Below are 19,152 nucleotides of genomic sequence, written 5' to 3' on the forward strand. Positions count from 1 at the left end.
TGCCAAAAAGAGTAGAAGTATGGAAAAACCTGAATAAAGAGGCTTTTCAATCAACAATTTATTTTTTAAATACAATATGTTATTGCTACTTTAGCAAAATGGATATGGAAACAATTTAAAACTATTTAATCTGTTGTTTGTATTTTTAGAGTATTTTAAAAAAATGCTCTAAAAAAAAAAAACTTGATGAACTTACTTCAAAGCGTTCACTGTGAAAATGACATTAGCAATTTTGTATAAAACCAAAAAACAGTCAAGTGAAGAAGAAATTCAACTTTTCCCTGTAAAATATGCTGTAAGTTGTCTGAGACCAGTGCTTCTCCCCTTTGCATGTTTTTGATATATTTGTTCTGGCATTGTTCAATCTATAAACCCATTATATAATTATGAGCTTACTGCTTAAATTCCTGAATTCTGATCTCAGAATTAGACTGCTGGTAATGCTGCTTATTTCTGTAGTTCTGCAAGTACTGCGAGTGACTACAGAAAGAGAAGGAAGTCGGAACCTGCTGTAAGCCATCAGAGGGTGCACAGTGATCAGAACGCAAACAGACCGAGCCTGGGCCGTGCAGATGTGCAAGGCCCACATACCACCCTTAGAAAGCCTTTAACTAGCTCGTCTCCTTCTTCTCCATCAAGAGCAAAAGGTAAGATGAGAGCGTATTTGTTCGCAGAAAACTACTGGCGATGTGTTGTACGGTATGTTGGTAGTAAACGCAACTGCTGTTGCTCAGTGCGCTTCACTGGGACATTTACTATATGGGCTTTGGGCCTTTCATGAGAGGCTAACTTGTTTATTCTTACTTTTGTAATTTGAAGCTGCAAAGCTGGATTTGTAACAAGGATTTTCCAGTTTCAACTGCTTATTCTAACAAAAGAAAATCGACTAAATGAAGACTAGGATTTGTACCACATTATAAAAACCCATAAAGTTGTGATTTTAATTCATAAGGAAATCTTTTTGATGTTCAAATTATCATAAGTACATTTTTACAGCTGGAAAATAACTTAACTCTGCTGCCCCAAGCCGTAGCAACCTACGTATTGACCTAAGTTGATAGATGCATTAATTGCTACTTCTTTTCTAGTCTTTCTAATACTTACTGATGTTAATTCCGACTTTCTGAATCTTTTAATTTCTGGCAATGTCTCTTTTTTACCATGCTGCTCTATGGATTATAAAGGTGGGGATATTAGCAAAGTATATCCATCCCTTTTAAGTTATTCAGTGCACAACCACAACACCTCTAATGAATTAGATTACTGTAGCACTTACAGACAACATTTAGCGGTTCCAAACGATTCAAGGAGGGCCATCAGCTACAAGAATGGCTGGCAAATGACTCGTCAAAATGCAGAAGTCTGGAGCAGCACAGAAGAAACTACTTCTCCAAAAAGAAAATCTCGTAGCTGTGATGATTTGTTAACAGATGATCGCGATAGCTTTCCCGATGCACAGGCCAAGTCTGAAAGCATGGGCTCTCTGTTATGTGAGGAGGACTCCAAAGAAGTTTGCTCAATGAACTGGGCCTCCCCATATGCTGAGGGCCGTGGTAATAGTAGATCAAGAGTTCGTCACAGATCCGCACACGATGCCCCGGGTTTCCTAAAAATGTACAAAAAGATGCACCGCATCAATCGCAAGGACTTGATGAATTCTGAGGTGATTTGCTCCGTGAAGTCCAGAATCCTGCAGTATGAAAAAGAACAGCACAAAGCTATTCTTCAAGGCTGGAGAGAGTCTTCTACTGAAGAGGTGCCCAGAGACATGGTGCCAACCAGAATATCTGAATTTGAAAAGTTAATTCAGAAGTCAAAATCAATGCCGAACCTAGGTGATGAAATGTTGTCAACTGTTACACTAGAGCCTCCTAACAATGGCTTATGTCCAAAGAGGCGATTTTCTATTGAATCCTTGCTGGAAGAAGAAAATCAAGGCAGACATCCCTCTCAGGTACAACGAAGTTACAAATCTAAAACCCTGGTGCCAATTCATATTGAAGTGACCAGTGATGAGCCACAACGATCACATATGGATTTTTCAGACAGTGATCAAGATGGAGTGGTTTCTGACCTCAGTGACTTTATCCAGATAGAGGGTTCATCCTTTTGTAGTGAAAGTGACTTTGACCACTTTTCCTTTACATCATCAGAAAGCTTTTATGGATCAGGCCATCACCACCACCACCACCACCACCACCACAGGCATCTCATCAGCTCCTGCAAAGGACGATGCCCAGCATCCTACACCCGCTTCACAACCATGCTAAAACATGAAAGGGCTAAACATGAAACCACTGAAGATCCAAGGAGACAGGAAGCAGAGTCTGGCCTCTCTAAGTTAGCATTCCTAGTCAGTCCCGTGCCTTTCCGGAGGAAAAAAAGTGCAGCTCCTAAAAAACAAACTGAAAAGAAAAAATGCAAGTCATCTGTATTTGAAGCACTCGATTCTGCACTTAAAGACATCTGTGACCAAATTAAAGCTGAAAAAAGAAGGGGAAGCTTGCCCGACAACAGTATATTACATAGACTTATTACTGAGCTGCTTCCAGACATTCCAGAAAGGAATTCATCTCTCAAAGCTCTGAAGAAGAGTCCCATGCACCAGCCTTTTCATCCACTGCCTCAAGATGGTGCTATCCATTGCCCACTGTACCAGAATGATTGTGGAAGGTTACCTCTTAGTGCCTCTTTTCCAGACATGGACGCAACTAACAACAATGATAGTGCACTGTGTTTCCAAGGTGGATTAACTTTCTTCCTCTATACTTGTGATTTACTTATTTAACCTTACTCCCTGTATTTCCCACCCTTTCTCATTCCATTTTTATTTGTGTCATCTGTATGAAGCTTTCATCCCACAAAATTCTTAAAGAAGGATGTCATTTCTACATAGATGATGAGGATAGATAAATTTGCTGTCTGTTCACAAAACACGGTAATCTGGACAACTGGAGTAACAGTGTATTTCAACTAATAGAGTATTAGCGCTGTAAATTACAGTGGTGTTATTAAATTAAGCAAGGTGGGCCTTCTCCCAAGAAAAGGCCTTACAGGAGGTGAATACATGCATCATAAGATGCTGGTCAAACACAAAACAATGTGCAGATGACCCTTCCTTCATTATTTAAAAAAAAAAAATAATAATGTGCATCTAACCCATGTTGTACTGTATAGATTTTTTACGTGCAAGTGATAAAAATGCTGTTAATTCTTCCAGTATCTTAGAAAGTTGATTCTGTTTTCTTATGAAAACACACTAATTCTGCTGCTTTATATTACTTTTTGTGAATAGACCCTAAAGTCATTTTAGGACTTTTCCATTTCCACTGTTCAAACAATACAATTTCCAATTTCTGTGGCAGCAGAACTAGTTGTTCTCACAGAATTTTAATTTATCTTTGAAGGCAAATTCTACTAATCAAAACTTGAATGAAATTGTTAGGTGAGTGTAACTTTTTTAAAAGTCTGTCTTGACAGTGATCTGGTTTCAAAGTTACTGCTTTGAGTTGTTCATTGCTCTGCTTCTCTTTTTCTCAAAAAAAAATGCTTGAGCTTAGAATGTTTTTAAAGTTTAACCTTGCAATATAAAAAGACACAAGTTAGATTCATAGCAGGAGTGCACAAAGGTGTATCCCAGATGATTAAGCTTAATGTCTATTTATTTCTCTTTTAAAATGATAACATTTCCATGTTAAAGAATTCTGCTTCTAGACATACAGTCCTCTGTGACAGAGCATCTTTGAGAATTTCATGACATTACAAAGTTATTCTTGACATCACAAATGGATGTAAGAGAGAATGTATCAGTTATGCACTATATGATTTTACTTATCTTTAATCTCTCATCTTTTTCTGTAACTTTTGCAAGTATCACACTAGTAAAGATGTATTTCAAGAAAAATCAGAATTGAAGCGTTACCATCTCTTCTTAACTAGTTGAAATAGACATATTGAGAACAGAAAATTTGGTAAAAAAAACAGCTGTAAAACGCAGTTCAAAATTGAATTAGTCATACTTGAATCATAGAATCATAGAATGGTTTGGGTTGGAAAGGACCTCAAAGATAATCTAGTTCCAACCCCTCTGCCATGGGCAGGGAAACCCTCCACTACACCAGGTTGCCCAAAGCCTCATCCAACCTGGCCTTGAACACTTCCAGGGATGGGGCAGACACAACTTCTCTGGGCAACCTGTTCCAGTGCCTCACCACCCTCTGAGTGAAAAATTTCTTCCTTATATCTAATCTAAATCTGCCCTCTTTCAGTTTGAATCCATTGCCCCTTGTCCTATCACTATATGCCCTTGTAAAAAGTCCCTCTCCAGCTTTCCTGTAGGCCCCCTTTAAGTACTGGAAGGCTGCTATAAGATCAGCCTGGAGCCTTCTCTTCTGCAGGCTGAACAGCCCCAACTCTTTCAGCCTGTCTTCATAGCAGAGGTGCTCCAGCCCTCGGATCATCTTCGTGGCCCTCCTCTGGACCCGCTCCTTGAGGCCTGATCATGATTGACTCTGCCAGACAGTACGATACAATGAGACTAAAGTTGTTGGAAATTGCGCTGGTCACATATCACAGTTGCTAAATGAGAATTTTCCAGTCCTTGAAAATAAGGAAATCCACAGTGCAGATTAAACGTGGATTTCTAACAGCTTCTACAGCTATGGGCCTGGCATAAGGAAAGTGATACGCTCTGTCACTGTTGATATCCCTAAAGTAGCATAGAGTACAGCAGAATATTCCATAGACTCTACTTGCAATGAAGTTTTATGCTTTATTGGATCTATGTGTCTCTCACAGCCACTATCCACACAGAAACCCTAAAGCCATAGCAAAACCTATGCTTTTTGCATAGTTTATGCTAAACATAGCAAAAAAAACGTGGCATTTCAGTTTTTTCAAAACTGAAAACTACCAATATTGACTGCATAAGGAGCTATATAGAAGTAGAGGAGATTGTTCTTCTAAAGTTGTTGCATTTTCACTCCTTCCCTACCATGTCCTTCTATGGGCTTGGTAAGAACAGATTGTGTGAATAAGTCAAAGGAAGACAAACATCAGTTATATGTCTCTACTAGCACATATCACTGTGGCGATAGGAGACTGAAATAGTAAATCTCAGAAGTCAAGAGGCAGTTCATTTCATCCTCTGGTCTGAAATAATTTTGTTATATTTTCATTTCATATTGGTAACTTGCTGAGCTATAAATAGTGTAAGATTTTGATTTTATTTTTATTAAAACATGAAAAGATGTATTCACCATCCTGTAATAAACATTGGTAAACTGTGCTTTAGAGAAAATCTGCCACATAGATTGGTGAGTAATGATTTGTACTTCATCTCTTAGAGTTGTTTTTATGAAATAACATCCTTTAAAATTCCCTTGTGCTGCCTAACATGTGCCCCTGGTAAAGTAGAAATGCATCTTAGATCACTTAGGAGGAAACATTTTTTCTTCCCTATTTTCTCATTGGAGCATGCTTTAGCCATGTTTTGTGCACGTAATTATGTGTTTATATTGTTGACATTCCAAAACAGTTTCTTGCAACCTGATGAAGTCCCAGTACTCCTGTCATGCCTCCCATTTGGTCTAGCAGGGTGCATCCCTTCGTACAGTGAGGCATAATTTTCCTCTCTCGATCCGGTATCATATTTTCACCTGCTGTGGATCAGAGGACAGCCTTTGCCTTTGCTCGAGTCAGTGTCTTTTTTTTTTTTTTTCTTGTAAAGGTGCACTTTAGCCATCATATCATGTGCTTTTCTTTCTATCAAAAGTAAAATAATACATTCCAATATCTCTTCACCTGCCCAAATGAAACCAAGCAGCATCACAGATTTTGTTTAATTTACTATAGTTTCACATAATTTCTATTTTCAGTAGACCAGGAGTCTCCTGGAAACTATTCTTCTGCTTTCACTGATGTGGGACGATGTACTCCAAGGGAGAGAAGAGGAACTACAGACAAAGAGGTAGTTAAACAACAATAAATAACGCAACAATATCTGTATGAAAAATTGGTAACAAATCTGAGACAAGATTTGTGTTGGTTTTAAGACACAGTAATGATACAGACCAAAGGAACGGTTACTTATCATCATATCATCAGATGGGACAGCATCCTCCTTTTCCGTTAAGGAGATTGATACTTCAAGAAATTAAAAGAATATCAAGCTTTGTAAGATAAGCTGCATCTTCTATTTATGTTTAAATAGATATAGATATAAGTTTATTAGTCATTGATAGGGTCTGTCAAAGTTGACTGGAGTGGATGTTTGGGACAGAGAAAAATATCAGATATGACTGGGGAAAGGCTCCTTTGAGAAGCAGAGCATTACACAAAGAAACTGCCTCAGTAGTTTCAAAACTGATACAAAGAACATCTGTATTTCACCATTATTTTTGTTTAGGAAAAGCAAAATCACTGCTGTTAGTGTGTTAGACAAAACCATTTATGCTAAGAGCAATCTCTAATTTTTGTAGCAGTTGATGATTGTAATTATATACTGATTGCTTGTATTAATGCTTTGAAAGAGGAAATGGAAGCAGGCATACACCTTTAAAGTAACACAAGTATCACTGAAAAGAAACACTTCAGTATCTTAAGAATATTTCTAGATCTAGAACTATAAATGCTCTCCAAGCATGCTTCAGAGATTTTATTCAATCATAAAGTAAGTACATTTATGTTAACCAACATCTACAGACCATAGATTGTTAATATTTTCTGTTTATTTTTATTTAAATATTGCACCAAGTAATGGCAGCATCAGAGTTCTGTATTTTAATTGCTAATGTTTAAGTTTTTGTTCTGGGCCATATACCTTGTTAAATGATGGTAGAGGTTAGAGCTCGTTACGGGATCTGAATTCAGATCCGCTTACACCCCACTGACATGCTTATATTACTGCAATCTGATTAAGAGTCTGATTTTAAAAAAAAAGACTATTAATTACAAAATAAAGGTTTAAAAAGTTCCAGGAGCCATATTGTTGTTCCTTTTAAAGAATTCTGTGACATTAAAAATCATCTTTCAATTTGAAAATACGTAAAATACTTATACTACAAGCCATTCTTATGATTGCTGTAGTTTAAAAAGATGAAAGAAGAAAGGCTTCTCTATTTCCTGTATGGTTTGTACATTTCAAAGTATTTTGCATTTAATCAGCTCCACTGTTCTTTTAATATTATCCCCCTTCTTCCATATTTGCTTTAGTAGTTGCGGCAACAGCTATACCAAAATCAGGAAAGAGTGAAAAGGGCTCAGAAACAGTTGATGATATTAATATCCCCTCCCATCTAAAAGACTATTTTTGACAACAGCAGAGAACAGAAAACTGCTTTTAAATTTAGGCTCTCTTATTTGAAGGAGACCTGTAATGGAAAATTGTATCAGTATAACAAAATGCAAGTTGACAGGATCCCTGTAATAACTTCGGAGACTTTTTTTATTATAGCAAAGAGAGTGCTCTAGGTATGCTAAATTTGCTAGCCTTTAGATGACAAGAAGAGAGAGAACCCAGTTGAGAACATCTAGCCTGGAAGAAAGGTAAAATGCAAAACTTGCGCGCATCCTTTTTTATTCCTCTTAGTAAAAGATGTGTACCCTTACATCATTACAAATAGCATCTCTCAGAGCGTAATCAGCTCATTCTAATCACTACTATATACTAGAGAGATATTTTTTTTCAAATGTAGCAATCTCACCTGCACAAGCATTTGCAGAGAAGGATTGAATCACTTCACCGAATATCTTTGTGTAATACTGCTAATCACTTCTCGCACCTTCCTCTGAAGTATCTAGCACCTATCCATCAGAGGCAGACACTAGATGAGAGAGGCTCTTGGGCCGGATCACAGTTCGTGTTTTCAGCACAGCTTTGAAAACAGTGAAAGTGTAGGTGTCAAGCACACAGGCGAGGAGAGGTAGGGACGTTTTACAGTTTTATTTTTGAAATAATCTTGAGCTTACAGATTCTTGGCGATAGAACTTGATAAATGTATGAAAGGAATGATATGATGTGGTTGCCTGTGATAGCAAGAGAGCTGCACAGGTGACTCAGGAGATCGCTTCCAGTCCTGCGTTTCTCAGACTTTCTTAAAACTTTAAACGTGATTATAGAAATTTAAATTATCCCCAACCTTTTCCAGCTGTCAAATAATTTTTCCTTTATATATCTATATATACATATTTTTTTTAAAAAAAAGTGATACAGTATTTGCAGTTGAAATTAGCCTAAAGATAACAAGTTTAACAGAAGAGTCATCTAAAGTATTAGAGAATAGTAAGCATGCGAATTTCCATTGTACCTTGCGATCTTCTTGCCTACAAGTCGCATTGGCATTTGGTGATTTTTTTTTTTTTACTTTTGTAGTTCTATTGAACATAAAATTTCAAAGCAGTCTGTATTAAAATTTAGCTGCTATTTCTATTTTTAAAATACTTAAGTCCTAAACACCTTACTGCTTTAAAAAAGGAAGCCTTGTGTTTAATTGCCTAGTACAAGAACAACTGTAGGCACGCATCATTTTCTTTTTGGTTTGTGGTCACCTTTTTAAAAGCTGAAACGTTTCCTATATGGTAATACTACTTGAATGTATTAATCACTTTGCCTGCTTTTCAGAAACTGCCAGCTAGAGCTGTATATGACTTTAAAGCTCAGACTTCTAAGTAAGTACTAGACTTTTGTTCATTTAAGAATTCATAATTCGAGAGAAACCTTTCTTTCTAGCACTTGCAGCAGCTTACTGCTGTTCTGGCCAGTTTCCAAGGCAAATGCCATGGAAGCAGAGGATCCTGCTTGCTGTCACAGTAGTCTTTGCATTAGCAAACTGTGTGAGAAGTTATTTTGTAATAAAAATGTCTTCATTTATTATACTCTCCATTGTATTTGTTTGAACACATGAATGGCTGCGCATCTTCAGCCTTCTAGAGCATGGCTTCTGAGGGTCACCCACTGAATGCACTTTGTCTGTTGTGAATTGTATTTAGGTTACACAAGGTACGGTGCTTAAAATGCTGTCTTAGTGTAATTATCAAAATTCTGTATGGTGCTTCAGCATCTTCCTATCCATCTTAACGTATATAGGCTCTCTGCAGGATGTGACATGTCCTGTACCAAGACAAACGACCAGTGGTCCATAAGAAAAACAAAATCAGGAAACACTGTTCTAGGATGTGACAGAGTCAAAATAGAGGGCCTGTACTTCATTCCTGCTGTTGTTCTGATGATCCAGGGCATTGAAATGAGTTTTAGATATGGCCAAACATTGCCACTAGAATTACATTACCTGTGTCTGGTAGAAAACTCACAACTTGAATTATCAGAACAGCAGACTAGCTCTTGAAAACCAAATGGATGATATAGCAAAGAACTCCAGGGCTAGGATCTGAAAATGTTCTTAATGATTTGACATTCCTGAGGGATGGGATGGGACCTAGACAAACCCAAGAGGTGGGCCCGTGGGAACCTCATGAAGTTCAACAAGGCCAAGTGCAAGGTCCTGCACATGGGTCAGGGCAACCCCTGGTATAAATACAGGCTGGGCAGAGAATGGATTGAGAGCAGCCCTGCAGAGAAGGACTTGGAGATGTTGGTCGATGAGAAGCTTAACATGAGCCCGCAAGGTGCACTCGCAGCCCAGAAGGCCAACCGTATCCTGGGCTGCATCAAAAGAAGCGTGGCCAGCAGGTAAAGGGAGGTGACTCTGCCCCTCTGCTCTGCTCTGGTGAGACTACACCTGGAGTACAGTGTTCAGCTGTGGGGCCTCCAACACAAGAAGGACATGGACCTGTTGGAGTGGGTCCAGAGGACAGCTACAAAGATGATCCAGGGCCCAAAGCCTCATCCAACCTGGCCTTGAACACTTCCAGGGATGGGGCAGACACAACTTCTCTGGGCAACCTGTTCCAGTGCCTCACCACCCTCAATGTAAAAAATTTCTTCCTTATATCTAATCTAAATCTGCCCTCTTTCAGTTTAAATCCATTGCCCCTTGTCCTATCACTATATGCCCTTGTAAAAAGTCCCTCTCCAGCTTTCCTGTAGGCCCCCTTTAAGTACTAGAAGGCTGCAATAAGATCACCCCGGAGCCTTCTCTTCTCCAGGCTGAACAGCCCCAACTCTCTCAGCCTGTCTTCATAGCAGAGGTGCTCCAGCCCTTGGATCATCTTTGTGGCCCTCCTCTGGACCCACTCCAGCAGGTCCATGTCCTGTTTGTGCTGGAGACTCTGCAGCTGAACACTATTCCAGGTGGGGTCTCACGAGAGCAGAGTAGAGGGGCAGATTCACTTCCCTCGACCTGCTGGCCACGCTCCTTTTGATGCAGCCCAGGATACGATTGGCTTTCTGGGCTGCCAGTTCACATTGCCGGCTCATGTTGAGCTTCTCATCCACCAGCACTCCCAAGTCCTTTTCCTCAGGGCTGCTCTCAATCCATTCTCTGCCCAGCCTGTACTTGTGCTTGGGATTGCCCCGACCCATGTGCAGGACCTTGCACTTGGCCTTGTTGAACTTCACAAGGTTCTCACAGGCCCACCTCTCCAGCCTGTCAAGGTCCCTCTGGATGGCATCCCTTCCCTCCAGCGTGTCCACAACACCACTCAACTTGGTGTCATCTGCAAACTTGCTGAGGGTGCACTCGATCCCACTGTCCATGTCGCTGACAAAGATGTTAAATAGCACTGGCCCCAGTACTGACCCCTGAGGAACACCACTCATCACTGGCCTCCACTTGGACATTGAACTGTTGACCAGAACTCTTTGAGTCATAAAAGCAGCATCTAAACAGGTGATCCAAAGACATCATACTTGCATGCAGACCCTATACTAAGTGCTCTGGTAATAACCAGCAATACTTCCTTGGAATCAGAGTGTAAAACAGGCCTATATAGCTTACGGACAGTACCTGGGGTTCATTTTATTTTATATGGTATGATCAATTGTTAAATGTACCACAGCTGCGAAACTTTTTCTTCAAATGTTTAGTTGCTACATTCTGTTTCAGATCTGAACTGCAAAGATCTCAGAAACTATGCAGGTAGAGGAGTTAAATGTAAAGCTGTAAACATCTGACCTAAATAATTTTGTTACAGAGAGCTGTCCTTTAAGAAAGGAGATACTGTTTATATCCTCAGGAAAATTGATCAAAACTGGTATGAGGGTGAGCACCATGGAAGAGTTGGAATATTCCCTATTTCCTATGTCGAGGTTTGTTCTCTGTTTTAATTCCTTGAAGTAGTTTGGGTAATAGGTCCACAAACTGCATGGGAATGATGAAAACTTGCATTTTTTCTTTTTCCTTAGAAACTTTCTCCCCCAGAAAAAGCACAGCCTGCCAGGCCACCGCCCCCTGCACAGATTGGAGAGATTGGAGAAGCTGTTGCCAAATATAACTTCAGTGCAGACACAAATGTGGAGTTATCTCTTAGAAAGGTACAGTTTAGAACTGCCTTTATCAAAATACCATTATAGTGTCTACTGCTACATAGGATTAATACGTATGTAAATACTGTACTTTGCATTGCACAAAGCAATGTAGTGGTAGAAAGCTACTAACATAATAGCCTGTTGGCTTTCAGTCTTTCACAGCTACCTGCAAATTCCTTAAATATGTTGCGCGTGTAAACTGGATTATGGTAGATTTGCTTATAGAAACATCTGCTACTGCTCACCTAAATTTCTAGTTTTCACTGCAATTATCCATTCCCTTTTTAAATAATTATTTGTTGCTGTCACAATTATGGTAAGGGTTTTAATACAGAAGAAATACAAAAATACACAAGATAGAAAAAAATAGAAAAAAAGGCTCAGAGATATTTTTGTGAATGTATCACCAGTTCTTGCAAATATCTCATTTAATAAGAGTCTGCTTTTTATAACATTCTCTTATCTTTCTCAGCACATCCTTGTGGTTATACTTTATTGCACAAGAGCACAATAAATGTTTAATTTCTGAGGTTTGTCAGACACTGGGATATTACCACTGTAGAGAAACTTTATCATTGCAGATATTATATACTCAGTTGTAAGTAGTATATACTTTTTATCCACTGGAAAGTTCTGCCTCTTACTGTTTTGTTGGGTTTTTTTTAAGAATTAGGGTTCATGGAAGTTATTCAGTGGTTTGTTTCTCTTTTGAAATAAGAGTAAGGATACAGTTTTCTGATGCTGACCTAGAGCCTAATCCAGTGTCACTGATGATAATGAATGTTTTTCACTCATTTGAGCTTAGTAAATGTCAGAGAGGTCTAAAAAATCAGGAATAGTTACTTAGAGAACTAGGGGTTGGAGGGAGTTTGGTTTTTGGGGTTGTTTTGTTTTAAAATCCTCTTTTGTGCTTGTTGTGGTGGTCATAATCTCAACAGCCCAGTTTTGGTTTGTTATTAAAAGTTAACTTGCCCTGGTTTTCTTTTGTTCCATCCCACTAAAGATAATTTCAGGGTACTCCACAAATCAACTACAGAGAACGCAAAACTAAAAGGGAAGAGTTTGTTACAAAAAGACACATGATAAAAAGCACATCATGTAAAACAAAGGAGGGGGCAGCTCATGAAGTTTCACTACAGTGAAAAGTTTGAATAGAAAGTTGCTATTTTCCATTTCAGTTACTAAGCTCTCTAAAAATAGGAAGTGAACTACTGCCCATCTTTTTCAGACAGGTGAAGCACTTCTTTCTCTCATCTTTCCCATGAACTCATTTTTTAACTTTCTACCTCTACTTATTTCAGTTTCACTGGTAGCAAAGCACTTGCATGGATTTCCTTGTTTAACTTTTATGACTCTTAAGGAAAATTGGGCCTAGCAGTCGCTCTTGCATATTACAGTTAGGCTGTTAGCTAGTGGTTTGGCCAACAATTAAAACAGATTACGTTCCAAAGAAAAGTTGAAACGTTAATCCCCCAAACAAGAGTAGAAGACTACATGAGATTCCCCTCTGATAAAAGAATAGCATTTGCAGTCTGTGACTAGTTCCCCGGTTTTACTGGAAAGGTTGTTATAAACGGGAGGAGAAATGTGAAATGGAGACGAGTGTCAAGACTGATGGGAAACAGCACTGCAGGATAAACAATACTATGTCTTAAAATAATACCTGCTATTAAAAAAATTAACTTGCAATGTGTCTGCTGATAACTCATTTTCTTAATGCATTTCAGGGAGACAGAGTAATTCTTCTTAAGCGAGTTGATCAAAACTGGTACGAAGGTAGAATACCAGGAACCAACAGACAAGGCATCTTTCCTGTTTCCTATGTAGAAGTCATCAAAAAGAATGCATCAAAAAGCGTTGATGACTACCCTGATCCTCCAATACCCCAAAGCTATTCTAGTGACAGAATACACCATTTAAGTTCAACTAAGGTAAGGATTTTTTTTCTTTGCTATCACCTCTAGAGTAGGTTTAAAAGGACTCGTAATTTTTTTGTTAACAGAAGATAATACATCATTTATGCGTTAAGTACACTACATTTTCTTTCCTGCATAGGTAAAATTGCATTACTAACTTGTAATTAAAGTATTTTAATAGCTTAGTGTGTGTCTTACATTTTGTCAGGATTTTTGCTCTTTTCTTCATTAACTATTACGTTATCGAGAGTAGGGCCAGGCAAAATTTGGGCAGAAAAATCAAGCCAAGAAAACAACATTTATTTGAGAATCTTAGGATTCAACCATAAAGGATATGCTTAGCAGACTTTTCGTAGTGCAGTGTGAAGACATTCCCATAACACAACTGTCCTAAAAGCCTGCAGTCCCATCAGCATGCAAAGGGCAAGAGAGGGCAGTTTGCCTGGGGACACAGCTTGCCAAGACCAGTTCTGTGCCTTTCAAAGTAAAGGAGAACAGATAATGATTCTGTACTGTAACCTTCCTCCTTCTGCCGTTCGTACTCTAGAAGGAGGTGGTTGGTACAATGGAGGTTCTTTGGAGTGGTATGACAACAGTGACACTAATGTTTCGTTTAGTGTTAAGGCAAATGCCATCACATTGTCAGTGAGCTTGGATTCAGACCTTTACAGTTGTAATTTTTCACACTAAATGTCTGTCGTAGGTTCTGAATTCTTTTCCTTCCTAGTCTATATAACCACCACAAATCATACTATATGATGTGGCAAAAAGATTCCTGTATTCCAATTTGTCATTCACTTGTGAGATTTCACAGTCACCTGTGCAGGGAACATGACCTCTTTGGCAGTGATAGAAACCAAGAAAGTTTCTGCATGCAAACTGTGATTAGCATTAATGTATTATCTATGATTTTGAATGCTCAAGATGGAAACTTTTATAAATCTTCCTCTCTACCTTTCTTCTTTATCTCTTCGGCATGGGCAGTGGGTTTTGTGTGTAATTATAAACTTCTTATCCTGCTATTAATTTCTATTTGTTTCAGTTGGTTTTGCCCCCTTTTCTGCTTTGATATACTTACATACTGGTGCTTATTTACATGCTTCAACTTTGAGATCAGTTTCACGTTTATTTGGAGTTTTGGGGACAACTACCAAAAGATGTCATTTATAGACAACAGTGGCCTCTGAAAATACTGCTTATGACTAAACAATCTTACCTGGTTTTGGATAGTTGCTAGAATAGGTCTTGTCTGTTTTCCAGAATGTGTCGCAACAGAGAACTAGCTCCTCTCTCTTCTATTCCAACAATGTTGTTGAATTGAAGCAGCATTAAATTCTATAGCTGTAGACTGAGGTATTCATAAGCTAAGGCCCCTTATTACAGGAATCCAGAGGTTCCTGAAGGCAAGTCAAGAGTATGAGGCAACTTAGGTGCTCCATATTACGGAGCTATCTCTCTGTATTTGGAGATGCCTCGCTCCCCATTTGCTTTGGAGCAGAACTGCCTCTAAGGCATCCTGCAGCTAAAGTTTCTGTAACCCCAATAACCCTAGTTGAGCGTAGGTGATGCTTCAGACCATTTGCATTCGAATTACAAAATTGTCCTGCCACTATTATTTAGTTAGTTATTACTAAATTAGTTCTGTAGGGGAGGAAGGTGGAAGAAGCCTTCTTTGCAACTCAGGAAACCTTTGCAATCATCTGGTTCTAGCACAAGTCAAAAAAAAAAAAAAAAAAAAAGCCTCTACTGCCACTTTTAAACAGACATCTTGTTTCTGAACTCAGCTGTATTCAGAAGTGGCAATACCATGTAAGAAGACAACTTTTTCCTGACTACCTAGAAGGTCTTTAGCAGTCCTGAAGGTGTGCTGGAGCTTACCACAATTGCTGACACCACTTTTGCTCTTCCTTTGGAGTTTTTTAGCATGTATCACTCCCTGTTGCCAAAGGAATTGCGCTAAACTTCTCTGGCCTAATGGCAACAAAAATAAATAACAATACATGTGAGGAGCAAGCTTTGCTCTCCTTAACTTGTCCTAGACCATCTGTATCTTTAGCTCTAGTGCAGCTTGTAGCCACAGGAAACTAAAACTGGCAATGTCTGTCTAAATACTGGTAGTATTATTGACCTTAAAACCACAGGTTAGAGGCCCCTGTTCAAGAATAAAGATAAGATAATAAAGATAAAAATACTAATCTCTAAGAGGGAAAGAAATTGTGTATTGCTTGTAACAGCCTAGCTCTGTTTTAGCAGACTGCATTGTATCAGTCTCTAGACTGTTTACTTTGGTACAGAAAACTCTATAACAAAGGTTTGTATAACTATAAAGTACAGCCATTTGCCTCAAGAAAACTCAAGCAGAAGGTAAGTAAATTAACCTTCCTATTCTGCAACATTAATTTACCCTTTTGAAATTATTTTTCTACTCTAGAGTATTACTAGTCTAAAATAGATAGATAGATAGATAGATAACTTAGAGATATACATCTAATTATTCTGGATAATTCTGACAGCGAGATCAAAATATTTTTCATTCTATTTTGAGGATTAACAGTAACAAAATGCATTTTCAGTATTTACTGAAGCAATGGATATCTACTGATGCTGTGTACGTATGACTCACCAGTCTCTCATTCTTACAAAAGGACGTTTCTTTTACCAGAAGGATACTTCAATCAATATTATGTAACGGTACTCAAAATATACTGCTGTGTACTGTGCTGTCACTATTTTAAAAGCATCGTTGACTGCCTGTCTTTCGTGAATGTTGATGTCATTTTGAACTAATAGGGTTTCTTTTGAAGAAAAACACGTTCTGTAGTTGCTCATGCCTTAATAAAAGTATGCAATGTATTAAAGATGTTTCTTAAGCATTTACACAGAAGTATTAAGGAAAAATAGTAATAGTAACATATAGGGTAACTAGAAATCGCCTCAGTTGTTACAGTTTAAAAGAAATACTTAATGATACCTGAAGTATACTTCTGAAAATACTAATCTCAAAAGAACAGTAATGGTCAGTAATGATTTGGGGAAAATTACATTAATATTAATTGTATGATTTAATAACCTGTGACAGGCTCACTACCAGAGCACCATAAGTAAAATAACTTTAGCAGATCAAATGCAGGTTGCCTTCATGAATGTAATGATTCAGATCTGTCTTAATGTTTGACATTTAAGCCCCAAGCCAGAACCTGATACAGTTTCATTTTTCAAATGTCTTTCCTGCTGTTCTGATTCATGTAGTAATGATTTCAGACACCTGTGCTCACTGAAATGATATCCTATAATCCAGATGATGGCACAGACATTTTTCTTTTCCAGTCTACTCATATCCTAGTTCTCTATCATGCTTATTTATTTATTTATTTATTTATTTGAATTCCTGTGTTTTTCTTATTTTTGACATTGCCTTCCCAGGCACTGTCCCCACTTTCCAGACACCTTTCCTCCTCTTGGTCACATATTGATCAAAAGATTCTCCAGACTGCCACTAGTGATGAGTTTTCAAGGACTGTTGGTTTTTCACCTTCAAGCGTGTGCATCTTACCTCCTCCATCATTTCCAGACAGTTTTCTTTGTGACTTAGAAGAACTCAATTCTTTGGCATTAACAACATCCCAATCTGTAGCAATATCCCCAGGTAATAACATTCACCGAGTTAAGGATGATCACTTTCTTCCAAATACGGAGGTCTCTCTCAGCTCCCCTGCAGCTCTTCCTCTGCCCTTTCTTGTATCTACCTCTGTCTCATCTTCAGCCAGCTCATCTCATGACATAGCATATAAGCATACCAGCAACAATACCAAACCAGGAGAAGATAAAGACTTGAGAGATGTACTTGTCTCCTCAGTTCTCGAAGTACCTAGAACCTTGTCAGATACTACAAGAGAAGGTGAGCATGTTGGCGCTATCGATAACATCCCTTCGCCACGTGAAGGTGGCTCCATCTCCAGAGTGCTAGCTGCAACTGCTGAAAACGAAGAGGAAATCTACCCTGCAGATCTGTCAGTTAATATAGGGGATCAGTCAAAGCCTCAAGAATCAGATTTCTACAGAGAAGCACAAGACACAACAGAAGAACTGACAAGGCTCTATATAGAGGAGGATCTGGAACATGACAATTTAGAATTCCCCGTAGCAAGTGGAGGAGACTCCATGGTATGTTACGAAAGATACATTCCACTCAATATTGATGAGATATTTTAATTTCTGAAAAACCTGGCTTCTGTGTTCAAGTGCCTTACTCAGTATAATTATTCTGTGCCTTTTTTTGTATTTACATGTTTATGTTGCGCAGAGGCACAGTTTCATACTATTGCATTGGATAAAAATTGGCATTGTTAGGGGATAGTCCCTTCTCAGAAGTAGCCATATACACCATTGTAAGTTCTATGGTGTATCAATTCTGCTGATCCTTTCCCTCTGTCCTTGTTAGCTGCCATTGAGCTTCTGATGCGAAAAGCCAGGGAACTATTTTCCTCACTGGCCCATTACGTGCCACCCCTTTTGAGCCAGAGGCCCCAGCAAGCAATGCTGTCAGCAGCCTTCAGAGGGGGGGATTTGCCTCCTGCAGAGGCTCAGCGGTTTGTACTTCACATGTGTCTCTTCACCAGCTGATGTATTTATAGTAGACTCTGTTAGGAGAATGTGACTAATAATAACATCAGATTGTGTTTGGCAGTTAAACAAGTGCTTTCCCCTAAAGCCCTCCCCAGTTCCTCTTTGGGACACTATGATACTGATCTATCCCACATCTCTGCTAGCCATTAAATGCCACAATATTGCTACATGGTTTGTGTGGTTCTAAGCAAAGTTTTAGAATAGATCTTTTCTGACCAGCACTTACTTACAGGCTGCTGCCTGTTCAGGCAGTTGCTTTGGCTGGCACATGCAAACCTGTAAGTCAGATACTTAGCATGATATGTTTTGGCCAAATGGAAAACTAGTTAATTAGAAAGATTTTTGCAGGCTGCCTCTGCTCTTACTAGACCTGAAAAACACAGGAGAAAAGCTTAAGACTTGAGGTGAAATCCAGTGCCACAAATAGCAATTTGTTTTGATATGTGAAGGAAGAGTTTTCTTCCAGAATAGTCATAATAAAATTACCATCACTTTTCTGACTGTTCAGGTTAGTTACATGACTCCTTACTGAGCGTTTTATGTCCTTCACAGCTGGTTTTATAGCACAATTACTTCTTATTTTTCTTAAACACTTAAGCCAGCTCTACTTTCTACGGGAACATCAGGAGACTCCGATCCTCCTTTCCACTTTTCTTCTAATCTTCCATTTCACTCTGCTGAGGCACCAGCTTCTCACTCTGTTCCTACAACATCCCCATCTACTGCTTCCCTCTCACCTCCTCTCCTTTCTAAACCCTTATATCAGCAGGAGACAGACGCACCAAACTTAAAGGTAACTGCACCTCTTGAGTATGCAAATTGTGTGCAAATCTTCATGTATATTAAATAACTGCAAGGCTAACACTGAGTTTGATCTTTTCAGATGTATTGTTTCCCTTACTAATATTAAATAACATAGCACGTGGAGTATTAAGATAGGCCTTCTTCAAATGAAACCCAAGGTAAAACTATAATCATTATGATACAATGAAATAGCTTAGTAAGGTACCTGTGACAGGAAAGCAGAAAGCCTTCAATTCGGTTTCAAGACCATACCAGGACATCAGTAAATCTTACTTAACAAAAAGAAACAGACTCATATTCAAGTACACAGAAACTAAGTAAGGTTTGTAGTTTAAAAGCGTTTTCAATTTCCATCCAAAGCCTGGGAGAAGTCCTAAATTC

At 38.7% G+C, this 19,152-nt stretch overlaps 1 protein-coding gene across 12 annotated transcripts in view; it reads left to right on the forward strand.

The window, feature by feature from the left end:
* SORBS2 (sorbin and SH3 domain containing 2) overlaps nt 1-19,152 on the forward strand; it is an 86,404-nt gene that overhangs the window by 57,563 nt on the left and 9,689 nt on the right. For 6 of the 12 annotated variants that reach the window (XM_086612413.1, XM_086612414.1, XM_086612415.1 and 3 more), the window contains 7 exons: nt 460-647; nt 1,185-2,744; nt 5,880-5,968; nt 8,621-8,667; nt 11,092-11,206; nt 11,303-11,431; nt 13,153-13,356. In XM_086612413.1, coding sequence (XP_086468539.1) covers nt 460-647; nt 1,185-2,744; nt 5,880-5,968; nt 8,621-8,667; nt 11,092-11,206; nt 11,303-11,431; nt 13,153-13,356 — 2,332 coding nt within the window. Of the gene's footprint in view, nt 1-459; nt 648-1,184; nt 2,745-5,876; nt 5,969-8,620; nt 8,668-11,091; nt 11,207-11,302; nt 11,432-13,152; nt 13,357-16,751; nt 17,541-18,640; nt 18,761-19,152 lie in introns of all 12 variants that reach the window. The other 6 variants (XM_086612420.1, XM_086612421.1, XM_086612410.1 and 3 more) reach the window with 5 other exon arrangements.

Source organism: Tauraco erythrolophus, chromosome 5 (genome assembly GCF_009769465.1).
Source record: "Tauraco erythrolophus isolate bTauEry1 chromosome 5, bTauEry1.pri, whole genome shotgun sequence".
Taxonomy (NCBI): domain Eukaryota; kingdom Metazoa; phylum Chordata; class Aves; order Musophagiformes; family Musophagidae; genus Tauraco; species Tauraco erythrolophus.